At 44.6% G+C, this 16,612-nt stretch overlaps 1 protein-coding gene, 1 long non-coding RNA gene and 1 other non-coding gene across 3 annotated transcripts in view; all 3 read left to right on the forward strand.

Moving 5' to 3' along the window:
* Nucleotides 1-16,612, forward strand: part of LOC144698139 (uncharacterized) — a 212,690-nt gene that overhangs the window by 38,959 nt on the left and 157,119 nt on the right. The window lies entirely within an intron of this gene.
* The window catches only part of LOC144697722 (uncharacterized), a 28,278-nt gene that overhangs the window by 6,005 nt on the left and 5,661 nt on the right, over nucleotides 1-16,612 (forward strand). Inside the window, 2 exon segments of the mRNA XM_078569730.1 lie at nucleotides 8,759-8,767; nucleotides 8,850-9,311. Of these exon segments, the coding sequence (XP_078425856.1) occupies nucleotides 8,759-8,767; nucleotides 8,850-9,311 (471 nt within the window).
* LOC144698607 (U1 spliceosomal RNA) lies at nucleotides 13,651-13,815 on the forward strand. Its single transcript, XR_013580549.1, has one exon. It is a non-coding gene; the product is annotated as a U1 spliceosomal RNA (small nuclear RNA).

Here is a 16,612-nt window from a genome sequence, read left to right on the forward strand (position 1 = left end):
GTCCTGTTGAACCGAGTGACTGTCAGATCTTGACATGATGTTTGATTTGATATTTTCCTCTGCAAATCCTCCCATTCTAATATCCTGTAAAAGGAGTTTACAAAAGTCATCACTGTCAGTGCAGGATAGAAATTCAGAACAGATTATTCTAGTTTATATGGAACATTTTTTCCTCTTCCTTGTTTCCTCCTAGCATGTTGCCCAATCAAACTAAAAGAAACCAAAATCAGCAACAAAGTCCCAACAAAAGCAAAGGGAACTTTCCCAGCTAAACCAGAATGTTGTTTCCAGTGTCTGAGACACTCTGTACCCTGAAGTGCCCACCAGTTGTGGAATGTACCAAGTATACCAGTGGACACTGTTCCCTCTCCAGGGCCACCTGGGCACAGACAAGACCATGGAAAATAGGTTGGTGGCCAGAGTGATTCCCCCCACCACCCTCCCCATGGGACTCACCCATCCTGGATCTACAAATGACTGTTTTAACCAGGTCCAGGACATCACGCTCAGTACAAGCATGAGATACTCGATATTAGAGAGTGTAAGGTCATACTTTGTGAAACTGGCCACAAAACTCTGTTAAGATGGCTGCAACTTAACATGTGACTACGGACATTAAACTGTGAACAGCGTTCGATTCCGTGGCCAATATTTAGTTAAACATGGAGCTGAATAAGGGAACTTCATAGGCACCTGTGAAGTTTAAACATCTCACTGTGCAAGGATGAACAAGCATGTGGGGAATATGAAGTCTCTATACTGTCGGTCTCAGGGTGCCATATCTAATAAAGGATGATATTTGAGCTCAAGGATGGGCAGAGATAAGAGTGAATGACCATTATCAACTTCTTTTGTTTCATGGTGGTCTGGACCCCAGAAGTGTTAACCCTGCAGTCTTGTGACTGGAATTGACTGTCAGTGACTGCAGTATAATACAACCTCAACAAAGCAAATCTGTGTCTGAAAGACATCTGAAGCACCAGGAAACATCTGAAACAACTGAACCATCATAGCTGAAAGTCTACCAATGCAGCCAAAGTACTGTACTTGTTCCAGCTTCCAAGCCTACCTGAGAACCAATCTCCTGGCTGTTCATTGACAAAAGGATGCACAGTTTGATGAGAATTATTTGCTTCTAAAAGACCTTCACTCCAACTAAAGGAACAGCTCAGCCAAGAAGACAACAGGCCCGTACTGATATAAAGACTGAGTTATAAATTCCATTTTTATAATTACGGCTTTAACTTCATCTGTATCTAACTTCTGTGTGTGAGATACTGTGGGTGAGAAGAGTGTTTGAGATGTTGCATTTAAACATCCAGGGCAAGAGTGTGACAATAAATAACCTGTTTTACTTTTAAAAATCACCAGAAAGCCTACTGCTGGAATTTATTTTAAATTAAGAAAAAATCACTCAGAAGGTAAGGAAATAACACACAAACATCCTGATTATGGACTGGAAGGGACCACCTAAATTCTGTCTGTAACAATGAGAAGATCCTCTGACTTACCCACCCGCACCCCTCCACACTGGGCAGTCAAAGATTAGGAGCCTGGGGCTGAAGTGTAACCAAAAGTTGTGTAACTCATTCCAGTAACAATACGGGGACTGCAGCCTCTCACACTATATACGTGCCCCTTTAAACACAACAGCACTAGGACCCGGTTGGGAACACAAATCCTGAAACCCCGCCCACTTTGTTACATCACCAATATGGCCGCACATTCACCCGCCCCCTTGAATCAAGATGGCAGCCGTTAACCTGGGCTTGTTCTCTGGAAATAGACTAAAAGCTGCAAACGCGGGAGCTGCAGGTCCGTATTCTAGATTTGAGGGCTTCACCAGGCGTTTAAAAACCTTCCCTGTCCACCCACCGACTCCACCGCTGCCTCTGCATTTCCCTTTTCTTACCGGCTGCAGATGAGACAAAGAAGCATCTCGCCCAATCGCCATCCCTCGTGTTGGGCATGCACCCGACACTGCGCCTGCGCACTACTCTCTTGAGGCGTGGATAGGGAACATTCACTACCGCTCGGAATGCTGGGTATAGAACCCGCCATCAAAAATCAAATAAGCGAATAGTCATTTTTCGCTGTGATGTCGAGATTGGGGCAGGGTATCGCAATGAATAACATTCGGATCAAATCCTACTGCATTTCTGTCTCTGGCCACCGCATCTTTCCATCTGGTCTTAGACCTTCCCCTTCTTCCTGACAGTCCCATGTCCATTACTCACCTCACCACATTTCCTCTCTCTCTCCACAAATGATGACCAGACCATTTCAATCTCTTCTCAGCTACTTCCTTTGATGTTTCCACAATCTTCACTGACCCCCTGATGTACTGGTTCCTGATTGTATCCTTTCTTGTCACTCCACACATCCATCTCAGTATCTCTATCACATTAGTATCCAGGCATTGTTCTTCTCTTCTTGAGATTGCCCAAGTTTCTGCTCTGTATAACAAGGCCGGTCTCACAACTGCCCTGTAGATTCTTCTTTTTCAATTTCAGTGACAATTTTCTATCAAATCACACTGCACTGCACTTCTTCCAATTACTCCAACCAGAGCTAATCCATTTCCTAGTTTCCATACTTCCATCTCCTGCCATCACTGACCCCAGGTACTTGAAGCTATTCACATTCTCCAAGCCTTTGCCTCTAATCTTACACCATCACTCTGATTCTCTTCCCTGGACTCGAACTGACAGTCCATAGATAAAAGCAAAATACTTCGGATGTTGGAAATCTGAAACAAAAACAGAAAATGCTGGAAAAACACAGCAAGTCTAGCAGCATCTGTGGAGAGAGAATCAGAGTTAATGTTTCAAATCCGAATGACCCTTCTTCAGAGCTTTTCTGACAGACCATAGATTGGGTCTTTGGTTCACTAATGTCCTTTAGGAAAGAAAATCTGCTGTCCTTACCCAGTTTGGCCTACATGTGACTCCAGTCCCACAGCAATGTGGTTGACTCTTAACTGCCCTCTGCAATGACCGAGCAAGTCAGTCAGTTCAAAGGCAATTAGAGATGGGCAACAAATGCTGGTCTTGTCAGCGACTCCCACATCCCATGAAAGAATAAAAACAAAACTAATCTTTATACCTGTGTCTTCCAGTGCATTTCTCCAGTTTCCCAGATATTGATACAAACATATGAATTAGGGGCAGGAGTAGGCCACTTAGCCCATCGAGCCTGCTCCGCCATTCAATAAGATTATGGCTGATCTGAATGTAACCTTACCTCCACATTCCCACCTACAACTCCCCGCCCCCCAAGATAACCTGTCACCCACTTGTTAATCAAGAATATATCTAACTCTACCTTAAACATATTCAAAGACTCTGCTTCCACTGCATTTAGAGGAAGAGAGTTCCAAAGATTCACTACCCTCTAAGAGAAAAAAATTCTCCTCATCTCTGACTTAAATGAGCGACCCCTTCTTTTTAGACAGTGGCCCCTAGTTTTGATTCTCTCATAGGAGAAAACATGCTTCCACATCCATCGTGTCAACACCCCTCAGGATCCTGTATGTTTCAATCAAGTCACCTCTTACTCTTTTAAACTCCAGCGGATACAAGGTCACTCTGTCCAATCTTTCCTTATAAGATGACCTGCCCATTCCTGGTATTAGTCCAGTAAACCTCCTCTGTCCTGCTTCCATTTACATCTTTCCTTAAAAAGGAGACCAATACTACACACAGTACTCAAGACGTAGTATCACCAGTGCCCTGTATAATTGGACAATAACCTCCCTACTTTTGTATTCAATTCCCCACGCAATAAACAATAACATTCTATTAGCTTTCTTAATTGCTTGCTGTACCTGCTTATTAACCTTTTGAGATTCATGCACTGGGACACCCAGATCTCTCTGCATCTCAGAGCTCTGCAATCTCTCATCATTTAGATAATATGCTGTTTTACTCTTCCTGCCAAAAGGGACAATTTCACATTTTCCCACATTATATTGCCAGATCGTTTCCCACTCACTTAACCTAACTAAATCCCTTTGTAACCTCCTTATGTCCTCTTCACAACTTATTTTCCTACGTACTCAGTCATGTTCTCATCATCCTCACCACATTGCTCAATGTCATCTGCAAATATAATTGACCATGGCATTTCCTGTTATTCTTGCTCAGTTAGAACATCCGCGGCCATCAGGAAGAGGAAGGGGTTCAGTGTCCATCCTTGATGCAATTCAACTTTGACATTGAAACTCTCTCTCCCTCCATACTGCTTCTTACTCTTGGCTTGGCACTCCTTGGACATGTCCTGTAATAGTCGTACATGCTCCTCAGGGACTCCATGAATTCTAACACATCTCAAGACTTCCTCCCTGGGCACCCGGTCATAAGTCTTCTGTAGATCAATGAATACAGTCCTCATGTTGCATTGACCTTCCAGATATTTTTCCATCCCTTGTCTTAAAACAAAAATAGCATTGGGATATGTTTCTACTGATGTTAAGAAGCTCTAGCCCAGTTATATATGTTAATATTCTGGATAAAAGTCAAATAAATCAACTTGATGTTAACAGAGTGATGAGTCATTTAAATATCCCTAATACAAGTTTGTTCCTTTTGAAATGTTCTCTCTCTCCCCTGTTTTCTCCATCCTCACCTCTGACAACAGAAGAGCTTATGGACTTCTTTGTCTCTAAGATTGGGACATTCTGATCAGCTGCCTCTGCTGCTTCCCTCCACTCCATTAGTTCACTGGGCTAAACTTCCTCCAAAGATCTGACCAGCCCCAGCCCTGAACTCACATCTTTCTTTAGTTTCTCTCTTATATCCTCTTATCTTCTCACAAGCTCATCTTGTTCATGAGACCCAGCTTCATCTCTATTTACCCTATCCCCACTGGACTGCTGTCCACCCAGGAGAGTTTTGGAGGAGCGTAAGCTTATGCAGGGTGGAAGTTGGGAGACCAGCCAGGAGGGCAGTGGAATAGTCGAGTCTGGAGGTAACAATGATGTGGATGAGTAGCAAATGGGTTGGCGTGGGATGGAGACAACAGATATAGAGTTGGAAGGAGGCCATCTTCATGATGGAGAGGATATGTCATCGGTAGCTCATCCCTCAGCTCAGAGTCAGATCGGAAACTAAGGTTGCAATGGATCTGGTCCAGCCTCAGAATGTGGCAGGGAGAGGGATGGAGTTGGTAGTGAGGGTAACTGAACTTAGGATGGTGGGTTTTTATAGGCCTGAGTATTAATCCACCTCATGGGCCGCAGCTGTACAGACCTGAGCATTAACCAACCTCTGCCACGTATGATTCCATTACAGTAACAGGCCTTTCAGCCCAACCTCGATCTATAAAAAAAATGCCTGTTCACCAATTGGGCTTTCAATGACACTGTTACAATCCATAATTCTCCACGTGGCCGAATATGTTCCATCAGTGACTGCAGAGCCCAGTGTGATTACTCAGCACTGGGTTGTACTCTGAGCATGTGCAGTACAAGTGATGGATGTGGAACATGATGATCAGGATTTGATAGGAGATGACATTGAATTACAGAGAACATCGAGTCTGGAAACAGACTATTTGAAGCAACTCATTTGTTTTCATGGTTATCTTCAAAGTATCTCACTCCATTCCATCTCCCTCACTTCAGCCTTTCAGCTTTTCTTTCTAATCTCCTTTCTCTCGTGTACTCATCTAGTTTCCTTTGAAAGCAACTAAGTTACTTCACCTCAACTGCTTCCTCTGGTAGTAAATTTCACATTCTAACTACTCTCTGACTAAAGACATTTCTCCTTATTTTCCTGTTGGTCTTATTAGGAACTATCTTGAAGATATGGTCCTGGTTTTTGATTCCCCCCCCACCCTCCCCCATGGAAACATTGGCTCCACTTCTACCCCGTACAACCCATTCATGTTTAAAGAATCCTCTGGCAGGTCACATCTAAGCCTTCACTTTTCTAAAGAACAAAGCCCTATCCTTTTAATTTTCCCAATAACTGTAACCGCTCAGTGAGGATATCATCCTTAAAAATCCTTTGTGCACAAGCTCCAATGCTTATTTGACTTTTTAATTGTATGGAGACCAGAAATACCTACATGGTCCTAACCAATTTGAACAATATTTAATTATTTCTTAATTTGGTACCCCTGGAAATAAATCCAGGCCTTTTGTGAACATTTTTATTTGATTTGCTGACTTGCAATAACGTTTTTCATTATTCATCTCTTTCTAGAGATTGCATTTCTCTTCTTCACCATTCAGTTTTTTATTCTCTAAGGTCTAGGCAATGTTTGTATTTTTGCTCCCACGGTATATCATTGCTTATTGCACGAATATATGGGCAATGAGCAGGAGTCGGCCATTCATCCCCTCGTTGTTGAAGTTCATTTGCCACTTAACGACCAGTCTGCAGGTGTTCTAATGTCTTCTTGTGTTATGTTACATTCTTCCTCAGTGTTAGAAATGCTGTTTGGCATCAGCTGCCAATATTTTCATTGTTCCCAAGTCCCGGTCCGTAGTGTAAATGATGAATAACGGTGTTGGATCATCACTTTGAACCTTCTTCCAATCTGAAATTGCGGGTGGATGTGGTGGTGATTGCATAGATTACATCAGGGAGGAGGGTCCAGACATTCGGGTTTCCACATAATAAAGTGTTTATTTTATGTATTGTGCCTCTCGAACTGACCTTAATTGGGATGCCGAAACATTACATTCTCTGCCCGCATTCAAGCTATCAATGGCGGCTTATTTACCCAGAACAGCCCGCGCTCCAGAAGGTCCCCTATCAATGACTATAGGAGTCCAGTGCGCAGGTGCATTGTGGGTGTGCGCTCTGAGCATGCTCAGTGTCAGTCATGGTGACAGAGTGAGGAGGAGCGGACGGTTTGGGAGGTGGGAGGAGATTGTGGGCACAGGGTAGGAATGGAAACTGCGGCTGGACTGGGAACTGGATCAACTTCTGGGGTAGGCCTGAGACCCCGAATAAGAGGCCCGAAACCCCGCGTTTACCCCGCGGTGACAGGCCCGAGGACAGCGGGCTCACTGGCCGCCATCTTGCGAGTCGGGGCGGGGCGGATCCGGGAGGCGGGGCTTCCTCCCCAGTGACAGACCCGGGTTATTAAAACAAAAATTGCAGGAAAAACTCGGCAGGTCTGACATCATCTGGGAAGAGAAAGACAGAGTTGACATTTCGAGTCCGTATGACTCTTCTTCAGAATTGAAGAGAAGTAGAAATGTGGTGAAATATATATGTTAAAGGGCGGGGCGGTGGGGGGGTGGGGGGTGCGGCGTGGGACTGGTGAAGCTGGATAGGAGGCCAGTGATAGGTGAAGGCAAAGGAGAATCCGATTACCCGGGCAACAGGCCGCCGCCATCTTGGGAGAGGAAGGCGGGGCTTGTTCAATGAGGGGGCTCTTGGGCGGCCATCTTGGTGAGGTAAGAGGCAGTGGGCGGGGACTCAGGGACCCATTGGCCTGTGCAGCATTGTAAGATGGAATTCACTTCCCCAGAACAAAAACAGAATTACCTGGAAAAACTCAGCAGGTCTGGCAGCATCGGCGGAGAAGAAAAGAGTTGACGTTTCGAGTCCTCATGACCCTTCAACAGAACTCGAAACGTCAACTCTTTTCTTCTCCGCCGAGGCTGCCAGATCTGCTGAGTTTTTCCAGGTAATTCTGTTTTTGTTTTGGATTTCCAGCATCCGCAGTAGTTTTTTGTTTTTATTTCACTTCCCCAGAGATCAGTGAAGGCTGGGTCATTGCACATTTTCAAGGCTGAGTTAGCTGCATTAATTTTTGATCCACAAGGCAGTCATGGGTTATGGGTGCGAGGAGAAATGTGGCGTGAAGGCCAGAATCAAATCAGCCATGATCTCACTGAGCAGGCTTGATGGGCCGAATGGCCTCTGCTGCTGTTATTTCTCACAATCTTATGAAGGTGGGCTGCTTCAGCGAGCGGAGTGCATGTTTGGCCATCTTGTTGGGGAACAGAGAATTGGTGGAACTTCAGCATCCCAGTCATCAGGAGATAAGAGGGGAACGTATGTGAAACAGGGTGTTAAACCTTCGGGGAACCAAGAGAGAAAAAAATGCTTCATAGAAACTAGAATTTTTCACTCTGAATTTCTGGTCTTTCCTGACAGCGCTAACTTTTGTAAACTCCTTTTACAGCATATCAGAAAGGGAGGATTTGAAAATGGAAAGCTCAAACCAAACATCACAGCAAGATCTGACAGAGCCACTTGTTTCATCAGGACCTGAATATTATCCGCCTTTGAGTGTAGCAGGAGAAATGTTTGTCTGTTTACCCGTGGGAAAAGATTTCAAGCATCAGTGTGACTGGAAAAGCACCAAGACACACACACCCATGTAAGCATGTTCCAGTGAATTGACTGTGGAAAGAGTCTTAACCAGTTAAACAACCTGTAAAACATTACCCCATTCACAGTGGAGAGAAACCACACACATATTCTGTATGTGGATGAGGCTTCAACTGATCATCCAATCTGGAGAGACACAAAGGCACCCACACTATGGAGAAACCATGGAAATGTGGGGACTGTGGGGAGGGTTTCAGTTACCCTTCTGAACTGGAAATTCATCGACGCGCTCACACTGGGGAGAGACCATTTACCTGCTCCAATTGTGGGAAGGGATTCACTCAGTCGTCCAGCCTGCTGACACACCAGTATGTTCACACTGATCAGAGACCTTTTGAATGTTCTGACTGTCAGAAGAAATTTAAAAGCAAAAAATATCTTCTCAGACACCAACACATTCACAGTGGGGAGAAGTCATTCACCTGCTCCATGTGGGAAGGGATTCACTGCTACATCTAACCTGCAGAAACACCAGCGAGTCCTCACGAATGAAAGACCTTTTAAATGCCCAGACTGTGGGAAGTGCTTTAAAAGTTCTGGGGAAGTGATATGCCATCAACGTGTTCACACAGACGAGAGACCGTTCAGATGCTCTCACTGTGGGACTGGGTTCAGGCGATCATCTGAACTCACTGTACACCAGCGAGTTCACACTGGGGAGAGGCCGTTCACCTGCTCTGCATGTGGGAAGGGATTTACTCAGTCATACAACCTGCTGAAACACCAGCGTATTCACTCTGCTATGAAACCCTTTAAATGTTCTGACTGTGAGGAGAGCTTCAAAAGCAGCAATGATCTGCTGAGACACCAGCAAATTCACACTGTGGAGAGACCGTTCACCTGCTCCGAGTGTGGAAATGGATTCACTGACTTAAAACGTCTACTGAGACACCGGAGAATTCACGAGTGTCTGCAGGAGTTGGATTCTGCTGTTTTTGCTACTGTTAGCCACATCCAGTATTAATCACTGTATTAACCTCTGTATTAATCCTGAGGTGTGTAAGAAATGTGTCCCAGCCACTCTCTTCCATAGTTCAGAGCTCCAGGCATGGAACAGAAGGCTCCTTTATAACTGTATTTGGAGTCAAGAAGAGCAAGTGTGAATGCTGGAAAGTGTAAGATTTTAGTCCAGAAGTCACAGATTACCCAAAAAGGGAGCTGTTGAAGTCATTGGTGATTTTTCAGCATTTTATTAAGAGGCAACATTTAGATACGATACATCAGTTAAATATTCAGAAAAGATACACAACCTGTAACAGCTGAGAATGGTTTACCAATCCTGATCTCTGTGGCTGGAGGTGACAGTCTCCTCGGAATGGTTTACTGGTCCCGGATCAGGGAGATGCTGATCTCCATGGCTGGAGGTGACAGTCTCCTCTGGATGGTTTACTGGTCCTGGATTGGATGATCGGACAGATGAAGCTGATCTCTGCAGCTTGATGTGGCAGCCTCTTCTGTTCTCATTCTTCTGGATCTAGTCCAAGTGTTTGGTGTTAATCTGAAGCCAGATCGTTATGGATCAGTTTGAAAAAACCTTTACTGTCCAAAATGATGTTCCCTCTCGAGCCTGTTTAAACTTCACTCAGACAGTTGGTTTACATGTGGGTCATCAGATCCAACCTGATCAGGGTTAGAGATCTCTTGTTTCAGGGACATTGATAGAGAGATGTCCTTGGTAGAGATAACAGGCCTGTCCTGTGTTTGTCACCCAGTCAGCTGCTGTGGAAGCTTTCTTCGTAACAGAGAGTACGAGAGCTGTTTCTGTTAATATTCAATGAATTTCTTAACATCTCATGAAGATTATTAGATGGTGATATTTTACCAAACAAACTGTTAAATCAGAGATTGGTGTGAAACTGCGACCTGTTCCTGACTGAAAGTGATGTTTCCAGTCTGAAAATTTCCAAGCGTTTGTGTAACATTCTGGAGTCTCCCAATGTAAGGCAGTGACAACAACAACTTGGATTTACCCTTGAACAGATTAAAATGTCCCGAGACCCTTCACAGAGAATCAAAAGCTGGGTCGAAAAGGTACGAAGGAGACAGGTTTAGTGAGGGAATTCAAGCCCCGAGGACCTCAGCAGGGTGAAAGCGCCTCTGCCGATAGTGGAGTGATGTAGGTGTGGGGAGCTGAAGGGGTCAGAATTTTATTTTTGTTCTTTCATGGGATGTGGGGGGTCACTGGAAAGGCCAGTATTTGTTGCCCATTCCTTGTTGCCCTCGAACTGATGGGTTGCTCAGCACAAGAGTCAACTACATTGTTGTGGGAGTTTGGAGTCACATGTAGGCCAGACCAGGTAAGGATGGTAGATTTCCTTCCCTAAAGGGCATCAGTGAACCAGATGGATTTTTACAACTATCGATTACTGAGACTAGCTTTCAATTCCAGATTCATTAATTGAATTTAAACTCCATCAACTGCTGTGATGGGATTTGAACCCATGCCCCCAGAGGATTAGCCTGAATCTCGGGATTACTGATGCAGTGATATTAGCACCACACCACACCACTGCCCTCAGCCCCTTGATTTCAGGAGCACACAAAATGAAGTTGAACACAGTTAAATGTGAGGTAGTAGATTTTGGTCAGAAGAATGAGGAGGTCATTTATTACTTGGAAGGTGTGAGCCTGGGTGGAAAAAAGGAACTAAGAGATCTCTGAGTATAATTGTATCATTCAGAGCAAGGCCATAAAATGAGCAAATCGAGCACTAGGTTTTATTTCTTGAGGAATGGAATTGGAATGTGGGGAAGTTCTGCTAAAGCTGCCTGGAACCCTGGTCAGACCACACTGAGAGTAATGAGTACAGCTCTGGTCACCATTTTATAAAACAAATAGAGAGACCCTGGAGAGGGAGCAGAGAATATTTACAAGGATGATACCAGAAATACATATGAGGAAAGGATTGACAGACTGAGTCCCTTCCCCCTGAAAAATAGCAGGCTGAAGGGTGACCTAATAGAGGTCTTTAAAATTGTGAAAGATTTCGATAGAGAGGAAACAGAGAGAACGTTTTCTCTCGTGGGAAAGAGAATAACCAGAGGTCTTCAATAGAAGATGGTGTAAAATTATTAACACTGAACTCTGTTAAAACCCCTTTTGTGTTATAGTGAGGAAGGAAAATGGAGAAATAGGGCATAATATAAATTAATTCCACGGGAGAAAGATTCTGGGAAATAATGACAATCTTTAAAACACTTACTGCAGCTAAAAACTAAAGTTCTTGAAGATTGGTTGTGTGAGCCAAAGGCAGGAATGTAGGGGCCTCTCTGAGATAAATGGCAACAGGATGTAGCAGCCTGCAGGTACGAGGAAATAGAACCATGGTGAATACACGGAACATTACATGATTAACCAAGGCTAACATTCCTGACATGAACTGTGAATACGAAAATTTAGGTGATTAACTAAGGCTAACATTGCTGACATGAACTATACCTGATTGGTTAAGAGAAACATTCTCAGGGCATGATCACCACAGGGATGAATATTGATTGGGATGGGGCAGAGGTTAATTGGATAAGAGGCAACAAGAAAGAGATCCTCCTGAGCAAGGCCATGTGGAGGAGAAGAAGCCGAGACCAGCAGCCAAGAGAAGGAGAAACAGAGAAGAAACAGATTTGACACAGGTAGAATAACCCACATTAAACTGTAAATCATTGCCAGAGCTTGTTGCTGTAGTTTACATGAAACTTGATAAACTTGTCCTGACTTTGTCTCCATAAAGTTGTTTCACAATTGAAACTTTGTTACTATGTCTGTTTCTGTTGATAAATGAGGAATTAAAACCTCCCAAAAGTACAGATTGAGTTACTGTTTATATTAAAATAGACTGTATCGGTATTTATGTTAAAGTAGAATGTATCTCTGATTACATTACTGAAAACACTGTCTCAGATTCCTGCACTAAGCCAATGCCTCTATTTATAACATACTAGGATCTACCTCAGTTATTACTGCATTGCACCATATCTCTCCTTATATTACAATCGGCTATATTCAAGATATTACTGCACTAGACCCTATCTGATTATTACCAAACTCGACCATGTCTCTCTTTATATTACACGTTACTCTGCCTCAGTTCACAGAATTGTTACGGTGCAGAAGGAGGCCATTTGGCCCATCGTGTCTGCACCGGCTCTCTGAGCATTGTAACTTGGTGCCACTCTCCTGCCTTTTCCCTGTAACCCTGCACATTGTTTCTATATAAATAATCATCTATTGCCCTCATGAATGCCTCAGTTGAACCTGCCTCCACCACACCTCCAGGCAGTGCATTCCCAACTCGAACCAGTCGCTGTGTGAGAAAGTTTTTTTTCACATCACATTTACTTAGACCATAAGACATAGGAGCAGAAATTAGACCATTCGGCCCATCGAGTCTGCTCCGCCATTCAATCATGGCTGATAAGTTTCTCAACCCCATTCTCCCGCCTTCTCCCCGTAACTTCTTTTGCAAATCACTTTAAATCTGTGCCCTCTCGTTCCCTCGATGAGTTTCTCCCTGTTTACTCTATCGAACCCCCACGTGATTTTGAACACCTCAGTCAAATCTCCTCTTCACCTTCTCCTCTCCAGAAGAACAGTCCCAACCTCTCCAAACTATCTTCATAACTCAAAACAAAAAACAGAATTACCTGGAAAAACTCAGCAGGTCTGGCAGCATCAGCGGAGAAGGACAAAGTTGACGTTTCGAGTCCTCATGACCCTTCAACAGAACTAAGTAAAAATAGGAGAGGGGTGAAATATAAGCTGGTTTAAGTTGTGGGGGGGAGGGGGAGAGAGAAGTGGTTGGGGGGGGGAGGTGGTTGTAGGGACAAGCAAGCAGCGATAGGAGCAGATAATCAAAAGATGTCACAGACAAAAGAACAAAGAGGTGTTGAAGGTGGTGATATTATCTGAAAGAATCTGCTAATTATGACTGGATGGCAGGACACGCAAGGTACAGCGTGGCGCCCAGAACTATATACAATATTCCAACTGAGGCCTAACGAGTGTCTTATATTGAGGGAACAGCGCCACTAATTGGCGAATACCTGTATTGCAGCCAGTGGCCCAGGAAGGCGGTTTGTCTCCTTTTAAGGCATTATGCAAATATAAATGGAGGACAGTATATCAGCTACCTTTTCTCCATCTAGAGGGATAGTTAAGCATGTTCTACAATACATGAGAAAAACTGAGCTGTTTAATGGAAAAATATGAACAGGGTGACGTTATGATTTTTAAAAATTAGTGTATGTGACTATGAGAGGTAGTGCTTGATGCCGGCTGGCAGCGTGTGAGAGTTTAGGGCATACTTACCTGGCAGGGGAGCAAACAATGATCATGCAGGTTGTTCTCCCAGGACGAGGCTATCCCATTGCACTTCGGGTGTGCTGATGCCTGCGATGTCCCCAAATGCGGGATACTCGACTGCAAAATTTGTGGTAGTGGGGGACTGCGTTCGCGCTCTCCCCTGGTTTTTAATTCAAAAAATAGACTTCAACTTATTTGTTTAATGAGGTTCTTTGTTATATCTTATCCAATGTAAACAATTTGGGCCACAAAATACTCTTTCGAAATCTAGACTCTTTTGTTTTCCCTCCCGCAACTATCCAACCCCCATTCTTTTCCCCCCTGCGATTATCAACAGGCGATTATTCCATCTCCGCATCATTTTATCGCTGCCATTTCTTTTGCGGCCGCCAAATTCCACGCGCCATTTTTAACCCCGTATTTGCCCACTCCAATATTCTCTCTCAAACCCCCATATAATACCCAACCCACCATCAAAACAGTCCCTGCACTCCTTCCAGCACCACCCTCCACCTCCCAACCCACCCCGTATCTCTCTGGACTTCGTTATAATATCATCATTCATATACATTCACCATTTAAAACATGCAACTGCGAACCCTCACTATTTCAAACATGTGCAAGTACCCTGTCCCCATGTACATTCTAATTACCCCCCTCCGAAATCAACAGCAGCCTCCCACCCCCTCTGTATAATCTCCCCCTTCAACAGTTCCCTCTGTGATTTCTACCTTCTCAAACTCCTGCCCCCTTCTCCCCATGTGTAAAGTCTTTCCCTGCCCCTTCTGCAGCTCACTTCCCCTGCTGTGTGTTTATCTCATAAACAGGCTTTCCATTCACTTGCCATTATTTCTTCAAGACTTCAGTAGCGCAAAGCGAAGAAATAAACGGAGAAAGAAAGCTGGAGAGAGACAGAAAGAAATCTAAACCCAAAACCTCCGTAAAATGAATAGAAAATGACCAACAGGATGATCACACAGCCTAAAACACATGCATCATCCCTGAATTATAACAAGACTTTAGACAGCTTCACATTAGGACTTCTCACTTTCTCTTGTGGGGCTCCAGTTCCTCACACACCGGAGGCTAACATGTATGTTTTAGATTGCAAGGCCGGGCTACTTTAACCCCAGGGCTATCTTTTTGAAACTCCAGGCCCACAGCCTAACAGGAACTGGTTAACCGGAGCCACCGAAAACCAGGCAATTAAATCTCAGGGTAAGAAACAGACACAAACTCACGTGGGCTCATGGGGCGCGGCCTTGGAGAAGGTCTCAGTCTGTCCCCTCTGGAGGAAGGTCCTGAAGAGGAAGAGTCCTTGTCCCAGTCTGGATCTTCACATTGCAGGTTTCAAAATAAAAATTCATTGAGAGTCATACAGTTACTAGGGTACTAGGCCCTGTCTCAGTTATTACTGTAATAGATCTTGTTTCGGTTTATATTTCATTAGACAGTGTCTCAATTATTACTGTAATAGATCATGTTTCTAATGATATCTACCTATATCACACTAGGCCCTGTTCTAGATCGGCATCAAATACTGGCCTTGTAAGTACATTTATAATACATGATACTCGGTCTACTGATTATTGCACGGGACCTTACCCCTGTTCATAACACATTAGACCCAGTTTACTGATTACGGCACTGGACCCTGTCCCTGTTTATAATACATTAGACCTGGTTTACTGATTACTGCGCTAGACCCTATCCCTGCTTATACTACATTAAACCATGACCCTGTTTATAATACACGAGACCCAGTCTACTGCTTACTGCCCTAGACCTTCTTCTTGATTATAATACACTAGATCGTGTCCTTTTTTATAAGACACTATACCCGGTCTACTGGTTACTGCACTGGACCATGTTCCTAATGGCAGCCACAGCTCCCATAATCCCCCGCGCCCCAGAAAACGCTCTATCCAACTCACGCCTTTCCCCAGGCGCTGAGAGTGCGCGTGCTCCCCCGGGTCAGCCGCGGGGCATTCTGGGCGGCTCCTTTGTTGTGAGTCGGACTCGGTGGAAACGGGAGAAGAAACCGGGAAGCGGCGGCGAGGATGGGGGAGGCGCTGCAGCATCGCTTTAATGGGCAGCCCTGACCCCCAGCCCGGGGAGATCACCGCACGGCCGCCGGGCCCGGCCGCTCTCATTCGGCCTCTGAGAGCCGCACTCGCTGCTCCTGAGGCTGCGCTCGCCCCCCGCTCAGTTTCTCCATTGAATCCTGTTTCTCTCCTTGTTTCTCCCAACTCAGATTCACCGCCTCATTTTCTTTTCTTCCTCTGAGCCCCTGAACTCCATCTGACAGGGTCATGTTGGAGAGCGGGCATTGACTGTCCTGGGAAACAACAGCAAGAGGAGCTCAGAGGCCGGAGGAGCAAAGGGAGCAGCGAGTTCAGTCATCAATCGGGGGGATTGAGGACTGGACCCTGAGTCAGTCAGTCAGAAGAGTCAGAGTGAACCCCTGGGGAATCATTCATCTCTGAAAAATTAAAGGAGTATCTCTTTTATCAACAACATTATTTAACATTTATCAGTATTTTTATTTATTTCATGGGGTGTGGGCATCACTGGCAAGGCCAGCGTTTGTTGCCCATCTTAATTGCCTTGAATTGAGTGACTTGCTCGGCCATTGCAGCAGCAGTTAGGAGTCAACCACGTTTCTGTGAACTTAGGGTCACATGTGGGCCACAACAGGTAAGGATGACAGGTTTACTTCTCTAAAGGACATTAGTGAACCAGATTGATTTTGCAATGATCTGGTCACTGTTACTGACATCAGCCTTATATTCCAGATTTTATTAAAGGGAGTTAAATTGCACCAGCTGTGCTGATGAGATTTGAACCAATCTCCCCAGAGCATTAGCTTTAGCATTATAAGTTCAGTGACATTATCAATACGCCACCATCTTCCTGGAGTTCCTGGCCTTTGTTTCAGATGCTTCTGTGCCAAGTTGAGC

This window comes from Cetorhinus maximus, chromosome 23, assembly GCF_964194155.1.
Source record: "Cetorhinus maximus chromosome 23, sCetMax3.hap1.1, whole genome shotgun sequence".
Taxonomy (NCBI): Eukaryota; Metazoa; Chordata; class Chondrichthyes; order Lamniformes; family Cetorhinidae; genus Cetorhinus; species Cetorhinus maximus.